This window comes from Ahaetulla prasina, chromosome 1, assembly GCF_028640845.1.
Source record: "Ahaetulla prasina isolate Xishuangbanna chromosome 1, ASM2864084v1, whole genome shotgun sequence".
In the NCBI taxonomy this organism is placed as follows: domain Eukaryota; kingdom Metazoa; phylum Chordata; class Lepidosauria; order Squamata; family Colubridae; genus Ahaetulla; species Ahaetulla prasina.
The window spans coordinates 3,806,359-3,832,136 of NC_080539.1; the positions used below are offsets into that span (position 1 = coordinate 3,806,359).

General features: G+C 48.0%; 2 protein-coding genes across 2 annotated transcripts in view; one reads left to right on the forward strand and one right to left on the reverse strand.

Moving 5' to 3' along the window:
* Positions 1 to 2,869, forward strand: part of PIGL (phosphatidylinositol glycan anchor biosynthesis class L) — a 41,726-nt gene extending 38,857 nt beyond the window's left edge. Inside the window, exon 7 of the mRNA XM_058164002.1 lies at positions 2,577 to 2,869. Within this exon, the coding sequence (XP_058019985.1) occupies positions 2,577 to 2,675 (99 nt within the window). The 3' untranslated portion in view covers positions 2,676 to 2,869. The remainder of the gene's footprint in view (positions 1 to 2,576) is intronic.
* A 3,706-nt stretch (positions 2,870 to 6,575) lies between these two features.
* Positions 6,576 to 18,157, reverse strand: CENPV (centromere protein V). The gene is made up of 5 exons (XM_058164003.1): positions 17,714 to 18,157; positions 13,908 to 14,006; positions 12,952 to 13,021; positions 10,616 to 10,730; positions 6,576 to 8,880 (listed from the first exon to the last, which is right to left on the reverse strand). The coding sequence occupies exons 1-5, from the start codon at positions 17,995 to 17,997 to the stop codon at positions 8,756 to 8,758; spliced, it is 693 nt and encodes a 230-aa protein (XP_058019986.1). The 5' UTR covers positions 17,998 to 18,157; the 3' UTR covers positions 6,576 to 8,755.
* Between the last annotated feature and the right edge of the window lie 7,621 nt (positions 18,158 to 25,778).

Genomic DNA, 25,778 nt, shown 5'->3' on the forward strand with positions numbered 1-25,778 from the left:
TGAACAGAAGGCGAGAGAATCGGCCCTGCGGCACCCACAAGTGAGGCGCTGGGTCGACCTCTGCCCGTCAACACCGTCTGCGACCGGTCGGAGAGATAGGAGGAGAACCACCGATAAACGGTGCCTCCCACTCCCAATCCCTCCAACCGGCGCAGCAGGATACCATGGTCGATAGTATCAAAAGCCGCTGAGAGGTCTAATAGGATGATTTAATTTATGATTTAATTTAATTTATGATTAGTTTTCACACTTGTAGCATCCCTGTTTGGTCACATGGTCAAAATTTGTCCCTCTTCCCAACCGGCTCATATTTATGACCATTGCAGCATCCCAGGTCGTGCGATCACACACCTTCTGACAAGGCCCCAAATTTTTGTCACTAAGCAAGACCGTTATGGAGTTCTGCCCCGTTTTATGACTTTTTTCACTTAACATGGTGGTTAAATGAATCGCTGCAGTTGTTGAGTGAGTCACACAGTTGTTAAGCGAATCATGGCTTCTTCATGGACTTTGCCGGTCAGAAGGTCGCAAAAGGGGATCATGAGACCCCGGGACCCTAGAACTGTTGTAAGTACATGCCGGTTGCCAAGTCAGAGGTGGCATTCAGCCGGTTTACCCGAACCGGTAGCGGAAATTGCGGGTGGCCCTGCCCACCTGCCTCGGCTCCAAGTCGTGCTATTTTGGCACATTTTGGAGGCTGGGCGCTTGCTGGAAGCGCAAGCGCTCACATTTGCAAACCGGTAGGGACAGTAAGTAAATACCACCCCCGTGTCAAGTGTCCGAATTTTGATCACGTGAGCACAGGGAGGTTGTAACGGTCATGTGAAAAATGCTTACTTTTTTTCAGTTGTAACTTCACTAACTGAACTTTTGTAAGTCGAGGACTACCTGTATTCAAGGTTTCCACCCAAACGATTCCCTTGCATGGTTCTCCTTGCCCGTAAGTTGGCTGAAATCTAATGCTGTCTTCTCTTTCCAGAGGCGAGCCCCACAGAAGGCCCTTCCCTGGGTGTCGCCAGGCGACACTGTCGCGCCGGCGGCACCCTGAGTCCCTCTCTGTGAGGCGCCTGGTCGGTGAGAGGTATTCGGTAGCAGCAGGCGGTCCCGTAAGTAACCCGGCCCTATGCCATGGGCGCTTTAAAGGCGTTCACCAACACCTTGAAGCGCACCGGAAGGCCACAGGTAGCCAGTGCAGCCTGCGCAGGATAGGTGTCACTCGGGAGCCACGAGGGCTCCCTCTATCACCAGCGCAGCTGCATTCTGGACCAACTGCAGCCTCCGGATGCCCTTCAAGGGAGCCCCATGTAGAGAGCATTGCAGTAGTCAGGCGAGGCGTCACAAGGCGTGGTGACTGTGCACAAGGCATCCCGGTCTAGAAAGGCGCAACTGGCGCGCACCAAGCGAACCTGGTGGAAAGCTCTCCTGGAGCGGCCGTCAAATGATCTTCAAAGACAGCCGTGCATCCAGGAGAACACCCAAAGGCGCACCCTCTCCATCGGGGCCAATGACTCGCTCCCGACAGTCAGCCGCCGGACTCAGCTGACTGACTGTGCGGATGCCGGCATCCACAGCCACTCCGTCTTGGAGGATTGAGCTTGAGCCTGTTTCTCCCCATCCAGACCCGTCGGCTTCCAAACACCGGGACAGCACTTGATAGCTTCATTGGGGTGGTCCGGTGTGGAAAAGTACAGCTGGGTGTCATCAGCGTACAGCTGGTACCTCACACGAAGCCACTGATGATCTCACCCAGCGGCTTCATATAGATGTTGAACAGGAGGTCTAATAGGATGATTTAATTTATGATTTAATTTAATTTATGGTTAGTTTTCACACTTACAACCGTTGTAGCATCCCTGTTTGGTCACGTGGTCAAAATTTGTCCCGCTTCCCAACCGGCTCATATTTATGACCGTTGCAGCATCCCAGGTCGTGCGATCACACACCTTCTGACAAGGCCCCGAATTTTTGTCACTAAGCAAGACCGTTGTGGAGTTCTGCCCCGTTTTATGACTTTTTTCACTTAACATGGTGGTTAAATGAATCGCTGCAGTTGTTGAGTGAGTCACACGGTTGTTAAGCGAATCATGGCTTCTTCATGGACTTTGCCGGTCAGAAGGTCGCAAAAGGGGATCATGAGACCCCGGGACCCTGCAACTATCGTAAGTACATGCCAGTTGCCAAGTCAGAGGTGGCATTCAGCCGGTTTACACGAACTGGTAGCGGAAATTGCGGGTGGCCCTGCCCACCTGCCTCGGCTCCAAGTCGTGCTATTTTGGCACATTTTGGAGGCCGGGCGCTTGCGTGGAAGCGCAAGCGCTCACATTTGCAAACCGGTAGGGACAGTAAGTAAATACCACCCCTGTGTCGAGTGTCCGAAATTTGATCACATGAGCACAGGGAGGTTGTAACGGTCATGTGAAAAATGCTTACTTTTTTTCAGTTGTAACTTCGGTCACTAACTGAACTTTTGTAAGTCGAGGACTACCTGTATTCAAGGTTTCCACCCAAACGATTCCTTTGCATGGTTCTCCTTGCCCGTAAGTTGGCTGAAATCTAATGCTGTCTTCTCTTTCCAGAGAGCGATGCGGTGTCACCACAGCCAGCTCCTCTGGTTCCGCCGGCTGTACGTGAGGTTCTCCCGCTACATGGTGATCAACTCGCTGCGTTTCCTCTAACGGGGGGAAGAGAGATTGTGGATGAACTGGAGACCCAGAGCGAAAAACAGGGAGACAGATGCGACTCTCTAGGCCCCTGCCCAGTGGAACACTCTAGCGGGACCATGAAGAAGGGCCTTCTCCCTGGTGGCTCCCTTCCAATGGCGCATCATCCTTCACCGAGATAAAATAGGAAATAAAATGTTATGACTCTCCTCTCTTAAGGAGGTCCATCTGGTGGGACCAGGAAGGGCCTTCTCTGTGGTGGCTCCCTCCACGTTGGACATCATCCCTGCAGCGGTGGGTTGCACATTATGGTGCTACCGGTTCGCCGCGCTTCGTGTGTGGATGCCTGCACCCGGTTCGTGCACGCACCTGCCTTCCGCACGTACGCTTGGCCTTCCGTGCATGCGCCTGGCCTCAAAAACGTCCCTAAATAGGATGACATAGAACAGGGGCGGGTGGGCAGGCCTACCGGTGATTTCCGCTACCGGTTCGGGCAAACCGGTCTGAACCAGCTGAATACCCGTTCTGCATATCTGTGGAAATAAAATGTTCCCAGGGTGAAATTTTTTATTTTTCCATAATAATTCCCACAATTTGACCAGTGTACAATACAATCACTTATCCAACAATCGATCCTATACTCAAATTATACTCAATCAGGGCTGCTCGACCGCCACTCCCTCCCTTAATCCTTTCTTCCCTTCTCATCCTTCTTTGACTTTCCCCACCATCCTTCTCCTCGCTTTCCTACTTCCCCTCCTCTTTCCCACTTCTCACTACCATCTTTTCTAACCCTCTATCTTCTCCTCCTTCTTCTCCTCCTATCCTTTCTTCTCCCTCCCTTCTTTCCTACCTACCTACCTGCCTACCTACTTTCTTCCTTCTTTACTCCTCTTTCCTTACCCTTTCCCTTCGGGAGTGGTTACCGAGCAGTCCCGACTTTACACCATTCCAACTTGTTTAATTCTACCATTATTCCTGTACAATGGCAATCAATCAATTTATAATCTTCCCCTTCCCCCCCCCCCCCGCATTTCCCCCGAGACTTCCCAGAACAGAATACAGGGTATAGTAACTAACAAACATAATCTAAAATATAACATAAAACATATTCCATTTCACACCATCACACTATCAATTCCCTTCTTTCTGTGGAAATAAAATGTTATGGTTCTCCTGTCTTAAGGGAGGTCTATCAGGTGGGACCAAGAAGGGCCTTCTCTGTGGTGGCTCCCTCCCTGTGAAACATCATCCCTGCGGAGATAAGATTGGCCTCCCCATGTTGATACTCTTTCGCAAGACCCTGGAGACGTGGTTTTTCCAGGGGACTCCAGAGTGGAATGGAGCCCATCAAATGGCACTTTTGGCTGCTGTTGCCGGGGAAGTGGGTGTTGTGTCCCACTCCTCCGCTGACGGCCGGGTCGGGGAAGTCCGTATCAAGCGTGCCTCTGCAGCTCTGCCAAAGTCCTATCAGAGTCCTCAGGGCAGGCAGGAATCCAAGGTGTGACTTCAGCAATCCAAGTTAGACTTTGCCTGACTCAGAGAATGCCAGAAAGCAGATCCTTTATATAGGCCATGGGGTGTGGCTCCATGACTCAGCACTTATCCAGGCCTGCCCCTCCCTTCCTTTTGCTGACGTCGCCTCTCAATTCTCCGGAAGCGAGGATCTCTCCAGCCTCCAGCTGTTGGTAATCTGGCTTCACATTCTTCAGGCTCACATGCTGTGGGGGAGGGGTTTAGTTACTCCGTTTGCCTGGGCATGGTGCCAGGACTGGGGGCTGAAGGCACGTCAGGCCCTTCGTCTTGCTCGGCCTGTCTGGGCATGGTGCCAGGGCTGGGGCCTGGAGGCATGCCAGGACATTCTTCCAAACTATCAGCTTCCGGCAGGAGATAAGAGGGGCCCGGCTGCGGCAGGGGGAGCGGGCGAGACACAACAGTGGGTGATTGTGGCAGTGTTCTTCTGCACCCATTTGGTCATGTTCTTGTGATGACAGAAGCCCAAGGAATTATTAAATGTAGGGTACCATGGTGGTGCAGTGGTTAGAAATGCAATATTGTAAACTAAACTCTGCCCGCAGCCAGGAAGTTCAATCCTGACCGGCTCAAGGTTGACTCAGCCTTCCGTCCTCCAGAGGGCGGTAAAGCGAGGACCCAGATTGTCGGGGGCAATGTGTCGACTCTCTAAACCTCTTAGAGAGAGCTGTAAAAGCACCGTGAAGCAGTATATAAGTCTAAGTGCTATTGCTATCTATCCCTCCTTCCTGCCCTTCCCTCTCTTCCCTCCCTTCCCTCCCAGTGGTTAGAATGCAGTATTACAGGTTAACTCTGCCCACTGCCAGCAGTTCAATCCTGACCAGCTCAAGGTTGACTCAGCTTTCCATCCTTCCGAGGTGGGTAAAATGAGGATCCAAATTGTTGGGGGCAATGTGCCGACTCTGTAACCCACTTAGAGAGGGCTGTAAAAGCCCTGTGAAGCGGTAGATAAGTCCTATTGCTAATTCCTTCAGCTTTAGCGTGAAGAAACAGAACGTAGAATCATAAAGCTGGAAAGGATCTCAAAGGTCATCTAGTCCAACCCTCTGCTTGAGCAGAATACCTTATACAATTCCAGACAAATGGCTGTCCGGTCTCTTCTTGAAAAGCTCCAGTGACGGAGCACTCACGGCTTCTGGTGGCAAGTTGTTCCACTGGTTAATTGTCCTCACTGTTGGGAAATTTCTTAAGTTCTAGGTTGCTTCTTTCCTTGATTAGTTTCCATCCGTTGCTTCTTGTCCTACCCTCAGGTACTTTGGAGAATAGGTTGACTCCCTCCCTTCTTTGTGGCAGCCCCTCAAATATTGGAATATTGGTATCATGTCACCCTTCGTCCTTCTCTTTGTTAGGTTAAACATATCTAGTTGCCTTAACTCTTCATCACAGGGTTTAGCCTCCAGGCCCCTGATCATCTTTAACAGAATATAGAATAATCAAGATAGATGAACAGAGTTGGAAGGGACCTTGTAGATCATCTAGTCCAACCCCCTTTCCGCTCAAGCAGGAGACCCTACATTATCCCCAACAAATGGCAGTCCAGTCTCCCCTTGAAAGCCTCCAGCGATGAAGCTCCCACAACATCTGAATAACCGAATAATAACAGAATAAACAGAGTTGGAAGGGACCTTGGAGGTCTTCTAGTCCAACCCTCTGCCCGAGCGGGAGACCCTACACCAGTGGTTCTCAACCTTTATAGTGCTGCGACCCCTTTAATACAATTCCCCATGATGTGGTGACCCCAACTGTAAAATTATTTTCGTTTTGAATTTATCGTGCCTGAAGCCGTCTTGGCTAGCGATCTGAACTGCTTGCGATTGCCTTGAGGACGGAGGCATTAAAGCGGAGACTCCTCCCCTATTTAAGTTTATGGCGCCTGAAGCCAGATTAGGCTAGCGATTGGGAGTGATTGCAGCTGGCTTGAGAGGGAGACATCAGAGCAAAGATTTCTCTCTTTTTTAATTCATCGCGCCTGAAGCCGAATTCGGCTAGCGATTTGAAGAGCCTGCAGCTGGCTTGTGGAGTCAACCATTGGAGCGCGATTCTTCGACTCGCACGTATACTTCCCATATTTCCGATGATCTTAGGCGACCCCTGGCAAATCGTCATTCGACCCCCAACGGGGTCCCGACCCACAGGTTGAGAACCGCTGCCCTACACCATTTCAGACAAACGGTTCTCCACTCTCTTCTTTAAAAACATCCCGTGTTGGAATGACCCACAATTCCTTTGTTGGCTCTTCTCCGCACGCTTTGTGTTATTGTGTTTGCATGCGGTCTTACAAATAACAGCGTGTATTTCGCACCAGGATGAGGGAGGGGAATATCACACCCCCTCCCTTCCCTTGGAAATGAATCCAAATAAAAAGAACAAGTGTTTTAAAAATACGTGTTTTTTTATTTTTTATTTTTTTTTCAAAACAAGAATTTCCTCAAAAAGTGAAAAGTGTCCCGTTTGGACAAAGCAACCTTAAAACAGCATTCATACCTAAACGCTAAAACCCGAAAATTGAAATAAAGCCACTTTTAAGCATTCACACAATACACCAGGTCTTCAAACTTGGCAGCTTTTAAGACTGGGGGATTTCAACTCCCAGAATTCTTAGCTGGCTGGGGAATTCTGGGAGTTGAAGTCCGCCAGTCTTAGCTGGCTGGGGAATTCTGGGAGTTGAAGTCCGCCAGTCTTAGCTGGCTGGGGAATTCTGGGAGTTGAAGTCCGCCAGTCTTAGCTGGCTGGGGAATTCTGGGAGTTGAAGTCCCCCAGTCTTAGCTGGCTGGAGAATTCTGGGAGTTGAAGTCCCCCAGTCTTAGCTGGCTGGAGAATTCTGGGAGTTGAAGTCCGCCAGTCTTAGCTGGCTGGGGAATTCTGGGAGTTGAAGTCCGCCAGTCTTAGCTGGCTGGGGAATTCTGGGAGTTGAAGTCCGCCAGTCTTAGTTGGCTAGAGAATTCTGGGAGTTGAAGTCCCCCAGTCTTAGTTGGCTGGGGAATTCTGGGAGTTGAAGTCCGCCAGTCTTAGCTGGCTGGGGAATTCTGGGAGTTGAAGTCCGCCAGTCTTGGCTGGCTGGAGAATTCTGGGAGTTGAAGTCCCCCAGTCTTAGCTGGCTGGAGAATTCTGGGAGTTAAAGTCCGCCAGTCTTAGTTGGCTGGAGAATTCTGGGAGTTGAAGTCCCCCAGTCTTATCTGGCTGGGGAATTCTGGGAGTTGAAGTCCGCCAGTCTTAAAAGCTGCCAAGTTTGAAGACCTCTGCAATACACAAAGACATTCCCCCATCCGGCAGGACAAACCAAGTTTCTTAACCCTGGGCGGTTCCGGCCACAAGGTCGAATTAAGACCGTCATAAAAAGAGGCCTCTAGAGAAATGATTCTAAGCACCATGACGGATCAGCGCTTCCTTCCAATAAAAACAACAACAAAATCTTAAGAATTCATTTTTCTTTTTCAAAAATGGAGATACAAATAGTCCTCAACGTACGACCGTAACGGAGCCCAGAATCTCTGGTCGCTGAGCAAGACACTCGGTTCAGCGAGCTTGGCCCCACGGTACAACTTTTTTTCCCCCCAGCCACCAGTTACTAAGTGAATCACTGCAGTGGCGAAGTCAGGAACACGGTTGTTAAGCGAACCTGGTTTACCCGTGGATTTAACCTTTTCAGACGGTAACAAAAATGGGGATCACGTGATCCGGGGGGGGGGGGAAACACCGCGACCGTCATAAATACGAACCGGTTGGCGAGCATCCGACTTTGGATCACGTGACCCCGGGCAATGCTGCAACGGTCGCTAAGTGTGAAAATCGGTCATAAGTCGCTTCTTTTCCAATGCTAAAGGTCTATGGAGATTCTCCGTCATCCAGGTCGTGGTTGTCGCAAAAGATGCTTTTTTTCCAGGCAACTGGACTTTCTGGGTTTTTTTTTCTTTGAAGATAGTATTAGATAGATAGAGGAAAAGAGTTGGAAGGGACCTCGTAGGTCATCTAGTCCAACCCCTCCCTCCCCTCAAGCAGGAGACCCTACATCATCCCCGACAAATGGCAGTCCAATCTCCCCTTGAAAGGCTCCTGCGAGGAAGCTCCCGCAAGATGTTTCGCTTCTCATCCAAGAAGCTTCTTCGGCTCCTGCTGGACGGGCGGGCGACGATTCCAATGATGATGTAACTTCCCAATGGTCGCTAAATGAAAGGTCCTAAGTCGAGGACTATCTGTAGGGCACACACACACACATCACACACACCCCTTTGAAATTCCCCTCCGGATCTTTGCACCACAGCAAAACATTTACGGTGTCGTTTTGGGGCTCCGCGATGTTTAATCGCTCTTTTTCTCAAGATAGGACAAAATATACACGTATTTTTTTGGTGCGTAGGATTGAGAGAGTCCTGTTTTCTATGCCGCTATCCTATCCGATGGGGGAAATAGGCAGTAGAGAGTGAGAGAGAGAGAGACACACAAACACCCACGCACCCACGCACGCACAAAAATGGCACCCTTTGGTTTCCTAAACGAAACCCGGATTAAAAGAAGGGAGACCACGAAGGGCCCCTTTGCGCTTTTCCAGAAACGGGACGGGGTCAAGGCTTCGACATATTCCTGATGGTGGGGTGGCCCTTCACTGCTTTCTCCCATTCCTTCCCGTTGATCGGCTCTACCGTGATCTTGGTGACGGTCCCATCATCCAGGCAGTGGGGCGCGATTCCTGCAAAGAGAGAGAGAGAGAGAGACAGGCAGCTTTAGCGGAATAAGAACGAGGGAAGGGACCTTGGAGGGTGTTGTGGCCTGTCGGCTGCTGGCCCCTCCAGCGGCCGAATCAGAGGAGGAGGTGTGGGAGTCAGGATCAGCATCCGCAGCATCAGAGGGAGAGTCAACAGCCCCCAGGTCTGGAGGTGGCTGATGAGGAAGAGGAGGAATAGCTGGGCCCAGTGCCTGATGCGCAGAATGCAGAGGAGAGGAGAGCAGAGGAAATCTATGGGCCGGTCCTTGGGACAGAAAAGCAACCACTGCTAGCGATGACCCACCCTAGCTCTGGGGATCAAAGGCAGGGTGCGGAGATGAATAGATGTGACAGACAACTATTCATCTTCTGACCTGACAGACTTGTTAGCCTGCTGTGAAAAAGAAACTTTTGGCCGGGGCTGCCGGCACTTCTAATAAAGGAAACATTTATTTAACTAGAGAGGGTTTATCGTGTTTGGGAGCCAGAGCAGAACAGAGGTCTTCTAGTCCAGCCCCCAACTTATGACCACAATTGAGCCCTAAATTTATGTGGTTAAGTGAGAAATTTGTTAAGTGAGCTTGCTAGATTTAAACGGTTTTTCCCGCCTCATTTGTTAAGTGAATCACTGCAATTCTTAACATAACATAATAACAGAGTTGGAAGGGACCTTGGAGGCCTTCTAGTCCAACCCCCTGCCCAGGCAGGAAACTCTGCACCATCTCAGACAGATGGTTATCCAACATTTTCTTAAAAAATTCCAGTGTTGGAGCATTTACAACTTCTGCAGGCAAGTTGTTCCACTTATTGATTGTTCTAACTGTCAGGAAATTTCTCCTTAGTTCTAAGTTGCTTCTTTCCTTAATCAGTTTCCACCCATTGCTTCTTGTTCTACCCTCAGGTGCTTTGGAGAATAGTTTGACTCCCTCTTCTTTGGGGCAGCCCCTGAGATATTGGAAGACTGCTATCATGTCTCCCCTAGTCCTTCTTTTTATTAAACTAGACATACCCAGTTCCTGCAACCGTTCTTCATATGTTTTAGCCTCCAGTCCCCTAATCATCTTTGTTGCTCTTCTCTGCACTCTTTCTAGAGTCTCAATATCTTTTTTACATCGTGGCGACCAAAACTGAATGCAATATTCCAAGTGTGGCCTTACCAAGGCATTATAAAGTGGTATTAACACTTCACGTGATCTTGATTCTATCCCTCTGTTTATGCAGCCCAGAACAGTGTTGGCTTTTTTAACAGCTGCTGCACACTGCTGGCTCATATCTAAATGGTTGTCCACTAGGACTCCAAGATCCCTCTCACAGGTACTACTATTGAGCAAGGTACCACATATACGGTACTGGTGCATTTTGTTTCTTTGGCCTAAATGTAGAACCTTACTTTTTTCACTGTTGAATTTCATTGTGTTAGATAGCGCCCAATGTTCAAGTCTGTCAAGATCCTTCTGTATCTTGAGCTCTTAAAAGAAAATTATGTAGGTTTCTTTTTGCCATAAAACACTTTTCACATGTATGAAATATGCGAAGGTTAGCTTTGCAAATGCTGCAAAAACGGAAAGAGCTTTCAGCTGCTGCAGTCCCAGACAATTAAAATTGAGAAGAACCAGGGTTATAAAAAAACAAAAAAAAAGATGACGGATTCATTTCCCGGAAGAGAATGGCTGGATTCGAATGAGCTACCCCACCCTCTGCCCTGAAATCGTATCATTACCGTAACCGTCTGGATTGGAACGCGGGGTATAAAAACTCTGGACGCCGCACGTCTTACAGAAGGTGTGCTGGGCGGAGTGAGTGTTGAAGGTATACGTGGCGAGATGGTCAGCACCCTGGAGAGAAAGAAGAAGAATCGGAATAGAGCTTGAAGGGACCTTGGAGGTCTTCTAGTCCAGCCCCCTTGGCTCCAGCAGGAGACCCCATATACCCGTGATGGCAAACCTATAGCACACATTCCACAGGTGGCATGCGGAGCCATCTTTGCGGGCACGCAACCCGTTGCCCTAGGTCACCTCCACTGCGCATGCGCACGCTGGCCAGCTGATTTTCGGCTGGCCCAGCCCACGCCGCCCCTCCCCTCCCAGGAGTCTCCATGCGGCCCATTTTGGATGCCAGGTAAGTACAGGGCTCCCGCGGAGACTCTGGTCCCGGAAGTCCGGAAACGGGCCATTTCCGGCCTCCGGAGGGCCTCTGGAGGGCCAGTGGAGGCAGTTTTCATCCTCCTGGAGGCTCCAGGAAAGCCTCCAGAGCCTTGGGGAGGGTGAAAAAGAGGCCTACTGGGCCTACCGGAAGTCCAGAAACCGTCTGTTACCGGCCTCAGGATGGCATCCGGAGGGCCGGGGGAGGCAGTTTTTGTCCTCTTGGAGGCTCCCGGAAAGCCTCTGGAGCCTGGGGAGGGCGAAAAACAGGCCTACCGGAAGTCTGGAAACAGGCAGTTTCCAGCCTCCAGAGGCTTCGGGGAGGCCTGCTAGGCCCAAAACAGGGCGCAGGAGAGTCGTGCGTGCATGCGCGGGGGGGGGCCACAGGGGGGTTTTGCGCACATACGCAGGTGCAAGGGTCACGTGCGCATGCACGGGGTGGTGGGGCGCATGGGGGACATCGCATTAGGGGTGTGGGCACGCGTGCACGCGACCCCTCGCGCTCCCCCCACTTCTGGTACACGAGAGCAAAAAGGTTTGCCACCATTGCTATATACAATTGGAAACAGTTGGCTGTCCAGTCTCTTCTTAAAAACCTCCAGTGATGGAGCACCCACAACTTCTGGTGGCAAACTGTTCCACTGGTTAATTGTCCTCACTGCTAGGAAGTTTCTCCTTAGTTCCAGGTTGCTTCTCTCCTTGATCAGTTTCCATCCGTTGCTTCTTGTCCTGCCTTCGGGTGCTTTGGAGAATAAGCTGACCCCCCTCCTTCTTTGGGGCAGCCCCTCAAATACTGCACTATTGCTATAATATCCCCCCTAGTCCTTCTTTTCTCTCAACTAGCCAAACCCAAACCCTGCAGCCGTTCTTCATGCCTTTGATCATCTTAGTTGCTCTTCTCTGCACTTCTTCCAAAGTCTCAACATCTTTTCTCTAACGTGGGGACCAAAAATGGATACAGGATTCCAGGTGTGGTCTTACTAAGGCTTTAGAAGAGAGCACCAAGGACCTCACAATCCTCCTCCTTCTCCCCCATCACTTCTCCATTCTCCTTCTCTTTGCCACCAGCTCCTCTTCTAGCACTGATGATGTTACCTAGTTGGGTAAAGAAACATCTGCAAGAAAACCACTAAGCTCTGAGAGCACCAAGGACCCCACTGTTGTGGTCCGCCAGCAGCCTGCGGACCTGGCAGCAGAGTCGGAAAATTAGGAGGCTGCAGAGGACGATGGGCCAGTCCTGGAGTCAGGGGAGAGCCCGGACGAGGGCTCTGTGTCCGAGGCAGAGATGGGGCCAGGGCCATCTGGGAGAGATGCGCGGACTCGCGGAGCAGAGAGGCAGAAGAACAGGAGGAGCCTTTTCCTAGTGCACACATGTTCAGAGCTGCCAGAAGGCAAGAGCTGCTAAAGCAAAAAGGACAACTTGGTGGTAAGGCCAGGAGATGATTGGCCCCTCCCATAAGGCTTAAAAGAGCAGCAACGAGCTGTTGGGTTCTTTGTGGAAAAGCAACCTTGATTCCATTGCTTCTTTTTCAGAGTCTCTTGAACTTTGTGGGGGGGTTTTGCCAAGAAAAGCCTTTGGCAGGTTGCCAAAGACAACGAAGGTTGTTGATAAATCCGAAGGACTGTTTATGAAGAATCTGTTTTTGGACTAAGCTGAGAATGAATTAATTTTTCAGCTGTTCTAATAAAATAAACTTGTTCAGGACTGAGTTGTGTTTGGTAATCACTACTTGGGCCTCGGTCACGACACCCGCAAACACAAAGTCGCTAAGCCTAGATCCCCAATAAACCTTTTGCAGAGTTGCTCAGTAGATGATGACTGTCTCTCAAAAGCAAGCAGCTTTTCCAACACGCAGAATGCGAAGGGGAAGAAGCCCACCGGTGCCCAGGCGACATCTGCCCGCCCTCTTCTTACCTTCAACAGCTTAAAGTGGGAAGCGGGCACGATAAAATGCCTGTTCTGTTTTTTCACACAGATGCTGCAGCTGGAGAAGGGGAGGAGGAGGAGGAGGAGAAGAAGAAATGTGAATTGGGGAGAGAGAGACCCTCTCAAAAAAAGGCCCAGACAAATAGCCTGGGGGGAAAAAAGGAAGTTTGTAGCCCTTTTTGTGAGGAAAGCAAATTCTTTTCCTTTGCTTAGAACAGCTTACAAAACCTTTAATATTATTTAACAATAATATCTGGCTATCCCAGGTGCTTGGGAAGAACTTGATAGGTGGACAAAAATGCCAAATTCAATCAGAACATCTGGCTGACTGGGTGTGCACTCTTTGAACACCATCGGCATTGACAAATCCCCAGTCAGTCAATTTCCTTTGCTTAGAACAGCTTTAATATTATTAAATAATAATATCTGGCTCTTCCAGATGCTTGGAAAGAACTTGATAGGTGGACAAAAATCTGGTCTAAATATCTGACTGGCTGGGTGAGAACCACTTGAACACCACCGGCTTTGACAAAATCCCTGTCAGTCAATTACAAAAGGTAGCTTTGCTCGGAACGGCTTACATCCCACCACAAAACGTTTAATATTTAATATCTGCCTATCCCAGGTGCTTGGGAAGAACTCGATAGGTGGATCAAAATACAAAATCCAGTCTAATCATCTGGCTGATGATGACACTTGAACACCATCGGAATTGACAAATCAGTCAATTGCAAAAGGCAGCTTTGCTCGGAACAGCTTACATCCTGCGATGTGACTTTTAATATTACTGAATATTCCCATCTGCCTATCCCAAGGTCCTTGGGAAGCACTCAACAGGTGGACAAATACGTCAGATCTAGTCTAATTATCTGGCTGACCGTACAATGAAGGATAACATGTCCTTTGCATCTGTCCCAAGGACAAAAGTATCTGGTGATACTTACTTGCAATCAAAAACATGAAGGTTATCGGAGGCCCAGACTTCAAACCGGACGGCCCCGCAGTGACAGCCTCCTGTGTGTTTCACCAGCCCTTGGTACTCACTAAACAGAAAGAGATACGTTCCCGATCATTTCCAGAACCAAGGAATTACAAAAGAGGCAGTCCTCGACTTACGACCACAACGGAACCCCACAAATTTCCGTTGCTAAGCGAGACAGTTGTTTGGTGTGTTCCGCCCCATTTGACCATCGTTCTCGCCACAAGTCAATCACTGCAGTTGTTAAGTGAGTCACACGGTTGTTAAGGGAGTCTGGCTTCCTCGTTGTTTTTGCTCGTCACAAAAGGGGATCACACGACCCCCCCCCAGGACGCTACGACTGTCATAAATACGAGTCACGTGCCTAGCATCTGAATTTCGGTCACGTGACCACGGGAATGCTGCAAGGGTTATAAATGTCAAAAACAGCCCTAAGTCACTTTTTCAGTGCCGTTGTAAGTACGGTCACTAAATGAACGGTCGTAAGTCGAGGACTACCTATACAGCCACTAGTGGATAAAAGAATGGAATACACGGCCGGAATTCTGCAGAGTTAACCTTTTGTACTTGTTCTATTTACACCATTTAAATTGTTCTATTTCATCTTGGCAGTTTTAAGACCTGTGGACTGCAACTCCCAGAATTCCCTAGCCAGCCTGCCTGGGGAATTCTGGGAGCTGAAGTCCCCAGATCTTAAAGCCACTAAGGTAGGATACCCTTGCTTTACACCAAAGACACCACCAACTCCCTCCAACTCTTCGGTTCCTCAGCATGCCCACCCTGCCTAATAACTAACTCCCCTAACTCCAGATCATTCAACCACTGTCCAGAGACGAAAATCAAGTCCAGAGTGTTTTCCCCGATGTGGGTGGGACCATTCACCAACTGGGTCAGGTCCAAGGCCGTCATGGAAGCCATGAACTCCCGAGCCGACGAGGATGCCACCCCAACCGACGGCAGATTGAAATCCCCCATGACCATAAGCCTGGGGGTCTCAACCACCGTCCCGGCAATCACATCCAGGAGCTCGGGCAGGGTTTCGGTCACGCAGCAAGGAGCCAGGTACGTGACCAGCAAACCCACCTGCTTCCCCAGCCCCACTTCACAAGGAGGGACTCACGTCCGGCTATCTGTGGCACAGTGATCTCCCTCGGCTCTAAACTCTCGTTAATAATAACTGGCACCCCCCCACCCTTACCCTGGGCCCTCGGCTGATGGAATGCATGGAAACCCAGTGGGCACATTTCTACCAGGGGAACCCCCCCCTTCTGTGCCCAACCAGGTCTCCAAAATGCCCATCTTTTAGTTTGTTTGATTGGCCAGCCAAAAAATGGGGTTCCTTAGCTTTGTTAAGTCAGAAAAGGGGTTTGCAAATCCAAAAAAGGGGTTTGGGTTGGTTTGCAAGATCAGAAAAGGGGTTCGCTTGGTTTGCGAGTCCAGGAAGGAGTTTGTTTGATGGGCAAGTCAAAAAAGAAAAAGGGAGTGGGTTCATTTGATTGGCAAGTCCCAAAAATGGGGTTCCTTAGCTTTGTTAAGTCAGAAAAGGGTTTCGCTTGGTTTGTGACTCCAGGAAGGAGTTTGTTTGATGGGCAACTCAAAAGAAAAGGGAGGTTTATTTGATTGGCAACTCAAAACAAAAAGGGGGGAGGGGTCGTTTGATTGGCAAGTCAAAAAATTGGGGTTCCTTAGCTTTTTTAAGTCAGAAAAGGGGTTCCTTCGGTCTGCGGGTCCAGGAAGGGGGTTATTTGATGGGCAAGTCAAAAAAGAAAAGGGGGGGGGGTTCATTTGATGGGCAAGTCAAAAGAAAAAAAAGGGGGGTCATTTGATGGGCAAGTCAAAAGAAAAGGGGGGGTTCGTTTGATTGACAAGTCAAAAAATTGGGGTTCCTTAGCTTTAAGTCAGAAAAGGGGTTCGTCCGGTCTGCGAGTCCAGGAAGGAGTTTGTTTGATGGGCAAGTCAAAAGAAAAGGGGGTTCATTTGATTGACAAGTCAGAAAATTGGGGTCCCTTAGCTTTGTTAAGTCAGAAAAGGGGTTTGTCCAGTCTGCGAGCCCAGGAAGGAATTTGTTTGATGGGCAAGTCAAAAAGAAAAGGGGGTTCATTTCATGGGCAAGTCAAAAGAAAAGGGGGGGTTCGTTTGATTGACAAGTCAAAAAATTGGGGTTCCTTAGCTTTGTTAAGTCAGCAAAGGGGTTCGTCCGGTCTGCGGGTCCAGGAAGGAATTTGTTTGATGGGCAAGTCAAAAAAGAAAAGGGGGGGTTTGTTTGATTGACAAGTCAAAAAACTGGGGTCTCTTAGCTTTGTTAAGTCAGAAAAGGGGTTTGTCCAGTCTGTGGGTCCAGGAAGGAGTTTGTTTGATGGACAAGTCAAAAGAAAAGGGGGGTTCATTTGATTGACAAGTCAGAAAATTGGGGTCCCTTAGCTTTGTTAAGTCAGAAAAGGGGTTTGTCCAGTCTGCGAGCCCAGGAAGGAGTTCGTTTGATGGGCAAGTCAAAAAAGAAAAGGGGGGGTTTGTTTGATTGGCAAGTCAAAAAACTGGGGTCTCTTAGCTTTGTTAAGTCAGAAAAGGGGTTCGTCCGGTCTGCGAGCCCAGGAAGGAGGTCGTTAGATGGGCAAGTCAAAGGAAAAGGGGGGGGTTCATTTGATTGACAAGTCAGAAAATTGGGGTCCCTTAGCTTTGTTAAGTCAGAAAAGGGGTTTGTCAGTCTGCGAGCCCAGGAAGGAGTTCGTTTGATGGGCAAGTCAAAAAGAAAAGGGGTTTGTTTGATTGACAAGTCAAAAACTGGGGTCTCTTAGCTTTGTTAAGTCAGAAAAGGGGTTCGTCCGGTCTGCGAGCCCAGGAAGGAGTTCGTTTGATGGGCAAGTCAAAAGAAAAGGGGGGGGTTCATTTGATTGACAAGTCAGAAAATTGGGGTCCCTTAGCTTTGTTAAGTCAGAAAAGGGGTTTGTCCAGTCTGCGAGCCCAGGAAGGAGTTCGTTTGATGGGCAAGTCAAAAAAGAAAAGGGGGGGTTTGTTTGATTGACAAGTCAAAAAACTGGGGTCTCTTAGCTTTGTTAAGTCAGAAAAGGGGTTCGTCTGGTCTGCGAGCCCAGGAAGGAGTTCGTTTGATGGGCAAGTCAAAAGAAAAGGGGGGGTTCGTTTGATTGACAAGTCAAAAAATTGGGGTTCCTTAGCTTTAAGTCAGAAAAGGGGTTCGTCCGGTCTGCGAGTCCAGGAAGGAGTTTGTTTGATGGGCAAGTCAAAAGAAAAGGGGGGTTCATTTGATTGACAAGTCAGAAAATTGGGGTCCCTTAGCTTTGTTAAGTCAGAAAAGGGGCTCGTCCGGTCTGCGGGTCCAGGAAGGAATTTGTTTGATGGGCAAGTCAAAAAAGAAAAGGGGGGGTTTGTTTGATTGACAAGTCAAAAAACTGGGGTCTCTTAGCTTTGTTAAGTCAGAAAAGGGGTTCGTCCGATCTGCGAGCCCAGGAAGGAATTCGTTTGATGGGCAAGTCAAAAGAAAAGGGGGGGGTTCATTTGATTGACAAGTCAGAAAATTGGGGTCCCTTAGCTTTGTTAAGTCAGAAAAGGGGTTCGTCCGGTCTGCGGGGCCAGGAAGGAATTTGTTTGATGGGCAAAGGGGTTCGCTTGGCAGGTCGCTAAAGGGGGTCGGGTCGGTGGGCGACTGAGCGGAGGCTTGGCAAGTTCTGGCTCCTGGGGAAAAAGGCTCAGGGGAGCCGTGGGGGTGGGGGGGCGGGGGGGGGCGTGGCCTTGCCGCCCCCCTCCCTTACTCACAAGGTGTCAAGCAGGAGCTTCGCCGCCTCCTCGCAGCTGACCCGCTGCCGCTTCTGGAACTGCAGCCAGCGCTCCCGCTGCGCACCCAGGGCCAGGCTGGCCGGCTCCTCCGACGCGTCCCCCGGGGACCCCGAGCCCACCGGAGGGCCCTTGGACGGCGGAGGCGGAGCGGGAGGCGGCGGCTTGGCCGGAGCCCGGGCTGAGCTCCGGGAACCCCGCTCGCGGACCGGCGGAGGGGCCGGGGGCGTCCGCCTGCGGCCCGGCGACCTCCGCGCCTTCCCCATCCCTGGCCGGCCGCTTCTGCGCTGCGCTCCCCGGCCGGCCGCTGGAGGGCGAGCCTGCGCCGAGGAAGAGGAAGAGGAGGAGGAAGAAGGAGGAGGGGAGCAACCTCCGGGAAGGGGGGGAGGGAGGGAGGGAAGAGGAGGAGGAGGAGGGAAAGGAAGGGAGGAAGATAGAGGGGAAGGGAGGGGGCTAAGGGAAGGAGGGAAAGGGGAGGAAGGGCGGGGAGGAGGAGGAGGGGAGCAACCCCCGGAAATGGGGAGGAGGAGGTGGAAAAGGAAGGAGGAAGAAGGAAGATAGATTTAGGGGTGAGAGGGAGGAAGCGGAGGAGGAGGAGGAGGAGGAAGAAGGAGGAGGGAGCAACCTTCGGGAAGGGGGAGGAGGAGGAGGAGGAGGTAAAGGGAGGAGGAAGATAGATAGATTATGGGGAAGGGAGGGGCTAAGGGAGGAGGAGGAGGAGGAAGGAGGAGAGGGAGGAATAGTGGGGAGGAGGAGGAGGGAGCAACCTCAGGAAGTGGGGTGGAGGAGGAGGAGGAGGATAAGGAAGGAGGAAGATAGAGGGTAAGGAGGGGCTAAGGGAGGAGGAGGAAGGAGGAAGGAAGGAAGGGCGGGGAAGAGGAGGAAGAAGGAGGGCCAGGGAGGAGGAGGAGGAGGAGGAAGCAACCTCCGGAAATGGGGAGGAGGAGGAAGAGGTGGAAAAGGAAGGAGGAAGAAGGAAGGAAGGAAGATAGATTTAGGGGTGAGAGGGAGGAAGAGGTGGAGGAGGAGGAGGAAAGGAAGGAGGAAGATAGATTAGGGAAGGGAGGGGCTAAGGGAGGAGGAGGAGGAGGAGGAGGGAGCAACCTCCGGAAGTGGGGAGGAGGAGGAGGAAAGGAAGGAAGATATATTTAGGGAGGAAGGAGGAGGAGGAAAGGAAGGAAGGAAGATAGAAAGAGGGGAAGGGAGGGGCTAAGGGAGGAGGAAGAGGAGGAGGAAGAGGAGGAGGAGGAGGGGCAGAGAGGAGGAGGGGGAGGCGAGCAATCTCCAGAAGGTGGGGTAGGAGGAGGAGGAAAAGGAAGATAGATTTAGGGGAGGGAGGGAGGAGGAGGAGGAGGAGGAAGGAGGAAGATGGATAGAGGGAAGGAGGGGCTAAGGGAGGAGGAGGAGGAAGAAGGGAGAGGGGAGCAACATCCGGGAAGGGCAGGGAGGGGCAAGGGAGGAAAGAGAAAAGGAGGGAGGGAGGGAAGGAAGGAAGGAGAGGTGGTGCTGGAGGAGGAAGAGGAGGCAGAGGGGCATCGGGGAGGGGGCGAGGGGAGCAACTCCCAGGAAGGGCAGGGAAACAGAAGGAAGGAAGGTAAAGAAAGAAGGAAAGAAAAAGAAAAAGAAAGAAAGATTGAGGGACAGAAAGGAGGGAGGGAGGAAGAATAGAAAGCTAGGAAGAAAGGAGGAGGAGGAGGAGGAGTGCATGGGAGGTGGGGGGTCTGGAGATCCACCAGGCCAGGCCAGTGGGGGAGAACTTGCCTGCAGAAGTCCTGAGTGGAGGCTTTCAAGAAGGGACCGGACAGCCACTTCTCAAAAAATGGCATAGGGGTCTCCTGCTTGAGCAGGGGGTTGGACTAGAGGACCTCCAAGGTCCCTTCCAACTCTGGTTCTGCTAAAAATCCTTCTAAAAGGTTGGCAAGGATAAATTGCTTTTGTTTTGCTGAAACAAAAAAACAACAGCGTTGCCCTCAACACTGTCAAACTATTGACTGAATCTGCACTACTATTAATCTTCTCATCATTCCCATCGCCCATCTCCTCCCACTTACGACTGTATGACTGTAACTTTGTTGCTTGTATCTTTACAGTTTATACTGATATTGTTTCCTGATTGCTTATTTGTAGCCTATGACTATCATTTTGTATCATTAAGTGTTAAATTTGTAGCCTATGACTATCATTAAGTGTTGTAAGTGTTGTATCTTGATGAACGTATCTTTTCTTTTATGTTCATTGAGAGCAGTTGCACCAAAGACAAATTCCTTGTAGGTCCATTCACACTTGGCCAATAAAAAATTCTATTCTATTCTATTTTATTCTATTCTATTCTATTCTAATTGCTATTCTAGTCTATTCTATTCTTCTCTTCTCTTCTCTTTTGTAACCTATGACTTAATGATATTACTATTTAGTATTTAGTATTTATTTATTTATCTATTTATCTATTTATTTATCTATTTTTTTATCTATTTATTTTATTTATTTATCTATTTATCTATTTAGTATTACTATTACTACTATTAATATTACTACTATTAATCTTCTCATCGTTCCCATCACCAATCTCTTTCCATTTATGACTGTATGACTATAACTTGTTGCTGGCAATCCTTATGATTTATATTGATATACTGACCATCAATTGTGTTGTAAATGTTGTACCTTGATGAAGGTATCTTTTCTTTTATGTACACTGAGAGCATCTGCACCAAGACAAATTCCTTGTGTGTCCAATCACACTTGGCCAATAAAAATTCTATTCTATTCTATTCTATTCTATTCTATTCTATTCTATTCTATTCTATTCTATTCTATTCTATTCTATTCTATTCTATTCTGAATGGATCTTTTCTTTTATGTACACTGAGAGCATATGCACCAAGACAAATTCCTTGTGTGTCCAATCACACTTGGCCAATAAAAATTCTATTCTATTCTATTAAGTATTGAATTTGTACCCTATGACCATCATTAAGTGTTGTAAATGTTGTACCTTGATGAAAGTATCTTTTATGTACACTGAGAGCATATGCACCAAGTGTGTCCAATCCCACTTGGCCAATAAAATTCTTCTCTTCTCTTCTTTTTCTCTCTCCCCTCCTCTCCCCTCCCCTCCCCTCCCCTACCCTACGCTACCCTACCCTACCCTACCCTATCCTCCTGTTCTGTTCTGTTCTGTAATCTATATTCTATTCTATTCTATTCTATTCTATTCTATTCTATTCTATTCTATTCTATTCTATTCTACTCTACTCTACTCTACTCTATTCTATTCTAAAAATGGGGGGGGGTTGCATCTCTCCACCTATCAGGGTAAGGAAGCAGTGGTGGGGCAGGGGAGGGTCTCCATCTCAGGCTTGCAATTCTCCGCCCCCCATCCCCTAATTACCAAATGAACCCAGTCCTGGCTTTGAATACAGATAGTCCCCTACTTAATGACCCTTCAAACTTACAACAGCACTTAAGTGACTTAAGATTGCTTTTTCAGCATCCCCAGGGTCACATGATCCAAATTCAGAGGCTTGGCAACTGACTCATACTTATGACGGTTGCAGAGTCCCCCGGGTCACGTGATCCCTTTTGGCGACCTTCTGACAAGCAAAAGTCCATAGGGAAACCAGAGTCACGTAACAACCGCGTGACTCACTTAACAGCTGCAGTGATTCATTTAAACACCGTGGCGTGAAAAGTCGTAAAATGGAGTAGGAGTGACTTGATAAATGTCTCGCTTAGCAACAGAAATTTTGGCCTCAATTGTGATCGTAAGTCAACCAGAAATAATACGTTGCGCAATCAATGGTGCAAAAAAAAATTATCATTGGGATGTGCACGCTACACAAAATCACAAGAAGGTTGTGCGTTGTTTTCGGAAAAGGCCAGGCTCAACACTGGTGCCACCAATCTGCTCATTTGTTTGTTCCTATCCTGCTTGCTTAAAAGTCTGTGCTGACCAATTGGCCCCCATCTTCACCCATATTTTCAATAAATCACTAGAGATGTGCTATGTTCCTTCTTGCTTCAAACGCTCTACCATCATCCCAGTGCCGAAGAAGCCCACCATCAAGGAACTGAATGACTGCAGACCAGTTGCTCTAACATCTGTAGTCATGAAAACCTTTGAAAGGCTAGTGCTTTCCTACCTGAAAACCATCACGGATCCGCTGTTAGACCCCTTGCAATTTGCATACCGAGCAAATAGATCAACAGATGATGCTGTTAATATGGCTCTGCACTACATCCTACAACATCTTGAGTCTCCAAAGACCTATGCAAGGGTCCTTTTTGTAGACTTTAGTTCAGCATTCAATACCATCATTCCAGACATTCTCCTAACTAAGCTAAACCAGCTACAGGTACCGGAACAGACTTGTAAGTGGATCACAAGCTTCCTAACAAACAGGAAGCAGCAGGTGAAGCTAAGCAAGATCACATCAAATACCTGTACAATTAGCACAGGGGCCCCCCAAGGCTGTGTGCTCTCCCCACTTCTCTCTGTATACCAATGACTGCATCTCCAATGATCCATCTGTTAAGATCCCTCGCATCCTGGACATAAACTGTTTCAACTCCTACCCTCAAAACGACGCTATAGAGCACTGCACACCAGAACAACTAGACACAAGGACAGTTTTTTCCTGAAGGCCATCACTCTGCTAAACAAATAATTCCCTCAATACTGTCAAACTATTTACTAAATCTGCACTACTATTAACCTTCTCATAGTTTCCATCACCAATCTCTTTCCACTTATGACTGTATGACTATAACTTGTTGCTGGCAATCCTTCTGATTTATATTGATATATTGACCATCATTTGTGTTGTAAATGTTGTACCTTGATGAAGGTATCTTTTCTTTTATGTACACTGAGAGCTTATGCACCAAGACAAATTCCTTGTGTGTCCAATCACACTTGGCCAATAAAATTCTATTCTATTCTATTCTATTCTATTCTATTCTATTCTATTCTATTCTATTCTATTCTATTCTATTCTATTATTATTATTTTTAAAAAATCATTCAAGGCTGCAAACATATACAAAACACCTTTCTACTTTCCCCAGAAACAACAATCTTGTGAGGTAGGCCTTATCAGCTAGCAAACCCATAATCTGTAAATACAGGTAGTTTCTCGACTTACAACAGTTCATTTAGTGACCACAGTCACTGAAAAAAGTGACTTATGAGCCTTTTTTACAGATAGACCTTTGAGGCATCCCCGTAATAACGTGATCAAAATTCAGACGCTTGGCCACTGTCTTCACACTTACGACGGTTGCAGTATCCCAGGGTCACGGGATCCCCTTTTGCGGCCTCCTGACAAGCAACATCAATAGGGAAAGCCAGATTTCACTTAACAACCAGGTTACTAATTTTTTACCTGCAGTGATTCACTTAACAACTGGGCCAAGAAAGGTCGTAAAATGGGGCAAAACTCACTTAACTGATTCTCACTTAACAACTTAAACTTTAGGCTCAATTTTAATAATCAGCCTTTAAAATTTGCTCTTTTTAAATGTTGTTTTAAATTGTATATATTTTGTTTTTATTTTGGCTGTACACCGCCCTGAGTCCTTCGGGAGAAGGGCGGTATAAAAATTTAATAAAATAAATAAATAAAATAAAATAAATATAACCACAAATGAGCCCCAAATTTCTGTTGCTAAGTGAGACAGTTCTGAAGTGAGCTCCGTTTTATGACCTTTCTTCCTATGGTTGTTAAGTGAATCACACAGTTGTTCAGTGAATCTGGCTTCCCTGTTGTTTGTCCGAAGCTCGCAAAAGGAAGCTCACTTGATTTTTTTTATTTTATTTACATTTATATCCCGCCCTTCTCCGAAGACTCAGGGTGGCTTACATTGTGTAAGGCAATAATCTCATTCTATTTGTATATTTACAAAGTCAACTTATTGCCCCCCCAACAATCTGGGTCCTCATTTTACCTACCTTATAAAGGATGGAAGGCTGAGTCAACCTTGGATCTGGTGGGACTAGAACCTGCAGTAATTGCAGGCAGCTGTGTTTTAATAACAGGCTTCTTACAGCCTGAGCCACACCGCGGCCCTGATCCCCGGGGCCCTGCAACTGTCATAAATATGAGTCGGTCGCCAAGCATCCGAATCTGGATTGCGTGACTCTGAGGTCGTAAGTGCGAAAAATAGTCATAAGTCCCTCTTTTCAGCACTTTTGTAACTTTGTAATGGTCACTAAATGAACTTTTTAAGTTGAGGTTGCCAAATACCCACAATTGTGATTGTGTCGCGGTTCCCACCAGCTAAGTAGACTTCCACAAACAGATCCGTGACTCCACCTCTAAACTTATTAACCTCCTTCAAAGAAGAAGTTGAACTGGATTCTTTCGTGCTTGAAGTTCCACGTTCTATAAACAGCATCCGTGACTCAGTCATAAATTACAGCTGACGCATGTCAATTTTTTAAAACAAATGATCATCCCACAGGCATGAAAAACAGGCTTCCTGTATTGGACCGGAGGACCTCAGCAAGAATGGTGGGCTGAAATGCTCCCAGTTCAGACCGGATCGCCCAATCCGGTAGCAATGATGGCAGATGGTTCGGAGAACCGGTAGCAAAAATCCCTGGCCCCCCCATGCCCAGTTGAGCCGCGCGATCATCAGACTTTTTTTTACTTTTAAATGCATTGTTAATATTTAATATTGAAAATAAATACAGCAATGGAGAGAGATAAGAAGAAGGAGAGAGATGGAAAGGGAGAAGGAGGGAGGGAGAAAGAAGAAAGGGAAGAGGAGAGGAAGAAAGGTAGGGGAAATAAGAGTAGGAGAGAAGGTTAGACAGGAAGGAAGAAGGGTGGAGGGGGAGAAAGGAAGGGGAAGTAGATAAGGAGTAGGAGAGGAGAGAAGAAAGGAGGGAGGAAGAAAGGAGGGAGGGAAAGAAGCGAAAGGAGAAGAAAGGACTGCTGTGAAAAGGAAAATATGAAATGGAAGAAAGATAACCCCGAATATATTTGAATATGTTAGGATAAAAATTAAAATAGTTACAAAAAAACAACAATGAAAGGCAATGAATACGAATAAAAATGGAGACATTAGAACTTTTATTAGAACTTTTATTTAGAACTTTTAGACATTAGACTTGTGGACTTCAACTCCCAGAGTTCCTCAGCCAGCAAAGCTGGCTGAGGAACTCTGGGAGTTGAAGTCCACAAGTCTTAAAAGAGCCAAGTTTGCAGACCCCTGGGATAGACAAGGGCTAGATGTCAGGGTTCCAAGTAATACATCCATAGCAAGCAAACCTCCGAGGCAGGTAGATTCCTCAAAGGATCGCTTTACTGGAAATATCGTATTGGTACAGATCTGGTGAAAACCCGATTCTGAAGATTCCCACAGTTTTCACCTAGTTTAAAAGAGAAAGTTTTTCCAACAACCCCCAAACAATTCAATTCGATCCTTTATTGTCGATGCACAACATGTGTACAATGAGATTGGCTGAGCCTCCAGTCGGGTGGTCCAATCAAGATGCAGTCTGGTGACCTCATTTCCCCCCTTCCACGGTCCAGGGCTGAAAATGTCCTTGGTTCTCAAGAGAAAGTATTTTGTTTTGGCTACACAAAGCCCTCTATCTTTAATCCTCCCACCTCCCTTTCCCTCCACTCTAGCGTGGCAAAACTGAAGCTCCGATATGGCTCCACTTCAGGATTGACACTAGAATGATGAATTTGGGATGAGGTCACATAATGGGAACCGGAATTAAGAATCTTTCAAAGCTGAAAAGTCTAGTGAAAAGAAGGACTAGGAGAGACATGATAGCATCTTCCAATATTCATTTTTAAAAATTAAATTCAGAATAGAGCTGGAAGGGACCTTGGAGGTCTTCTAATCCAACCCCCTGCTCAAGCAAGAGACCTTATATCATTACAGACAAATGGTTGTCCAGTCTCTTCTTTAAAAACCTCTAATAATGAAGCACTCACAACTTCTGGTGGCAAGCTGTTCCATTGGTTAATTGTCCTCACTGTTGGAATTTCTCTCCTTAATTCCAGATTGTTTCTCTCCTTCATTAGTTTCCA

What these genes read in the sequence shown, in the direction of transcription:
- CENPV (XM_058164003.1), bottom strand. Translation starts at nt 17,997, where the DNA reads ATGGGGAAGGCGCGGAGGTCGCCGGGCCGCAGGCGGACGCCCCCGGCC. An exon ending in AAGCTCCTGCTTGACACCTT is followed by an intron (nt 14,007 to 17,713) that starts GTGAGTAAGGGA and finishes CTTTCTGTTTAG; the next exon opens with TGAGTACCAAGGGCTGGTGA. An exon ending in CCCACTTTAAGCTGTTGAAG is followed by an intron (nt 10,731 to 12,951) that starts GTAAGAAGAGGG and finishes CTTTCTCTCCAG; the next exon opens with GGTGCTGACCATCTCGCCAC.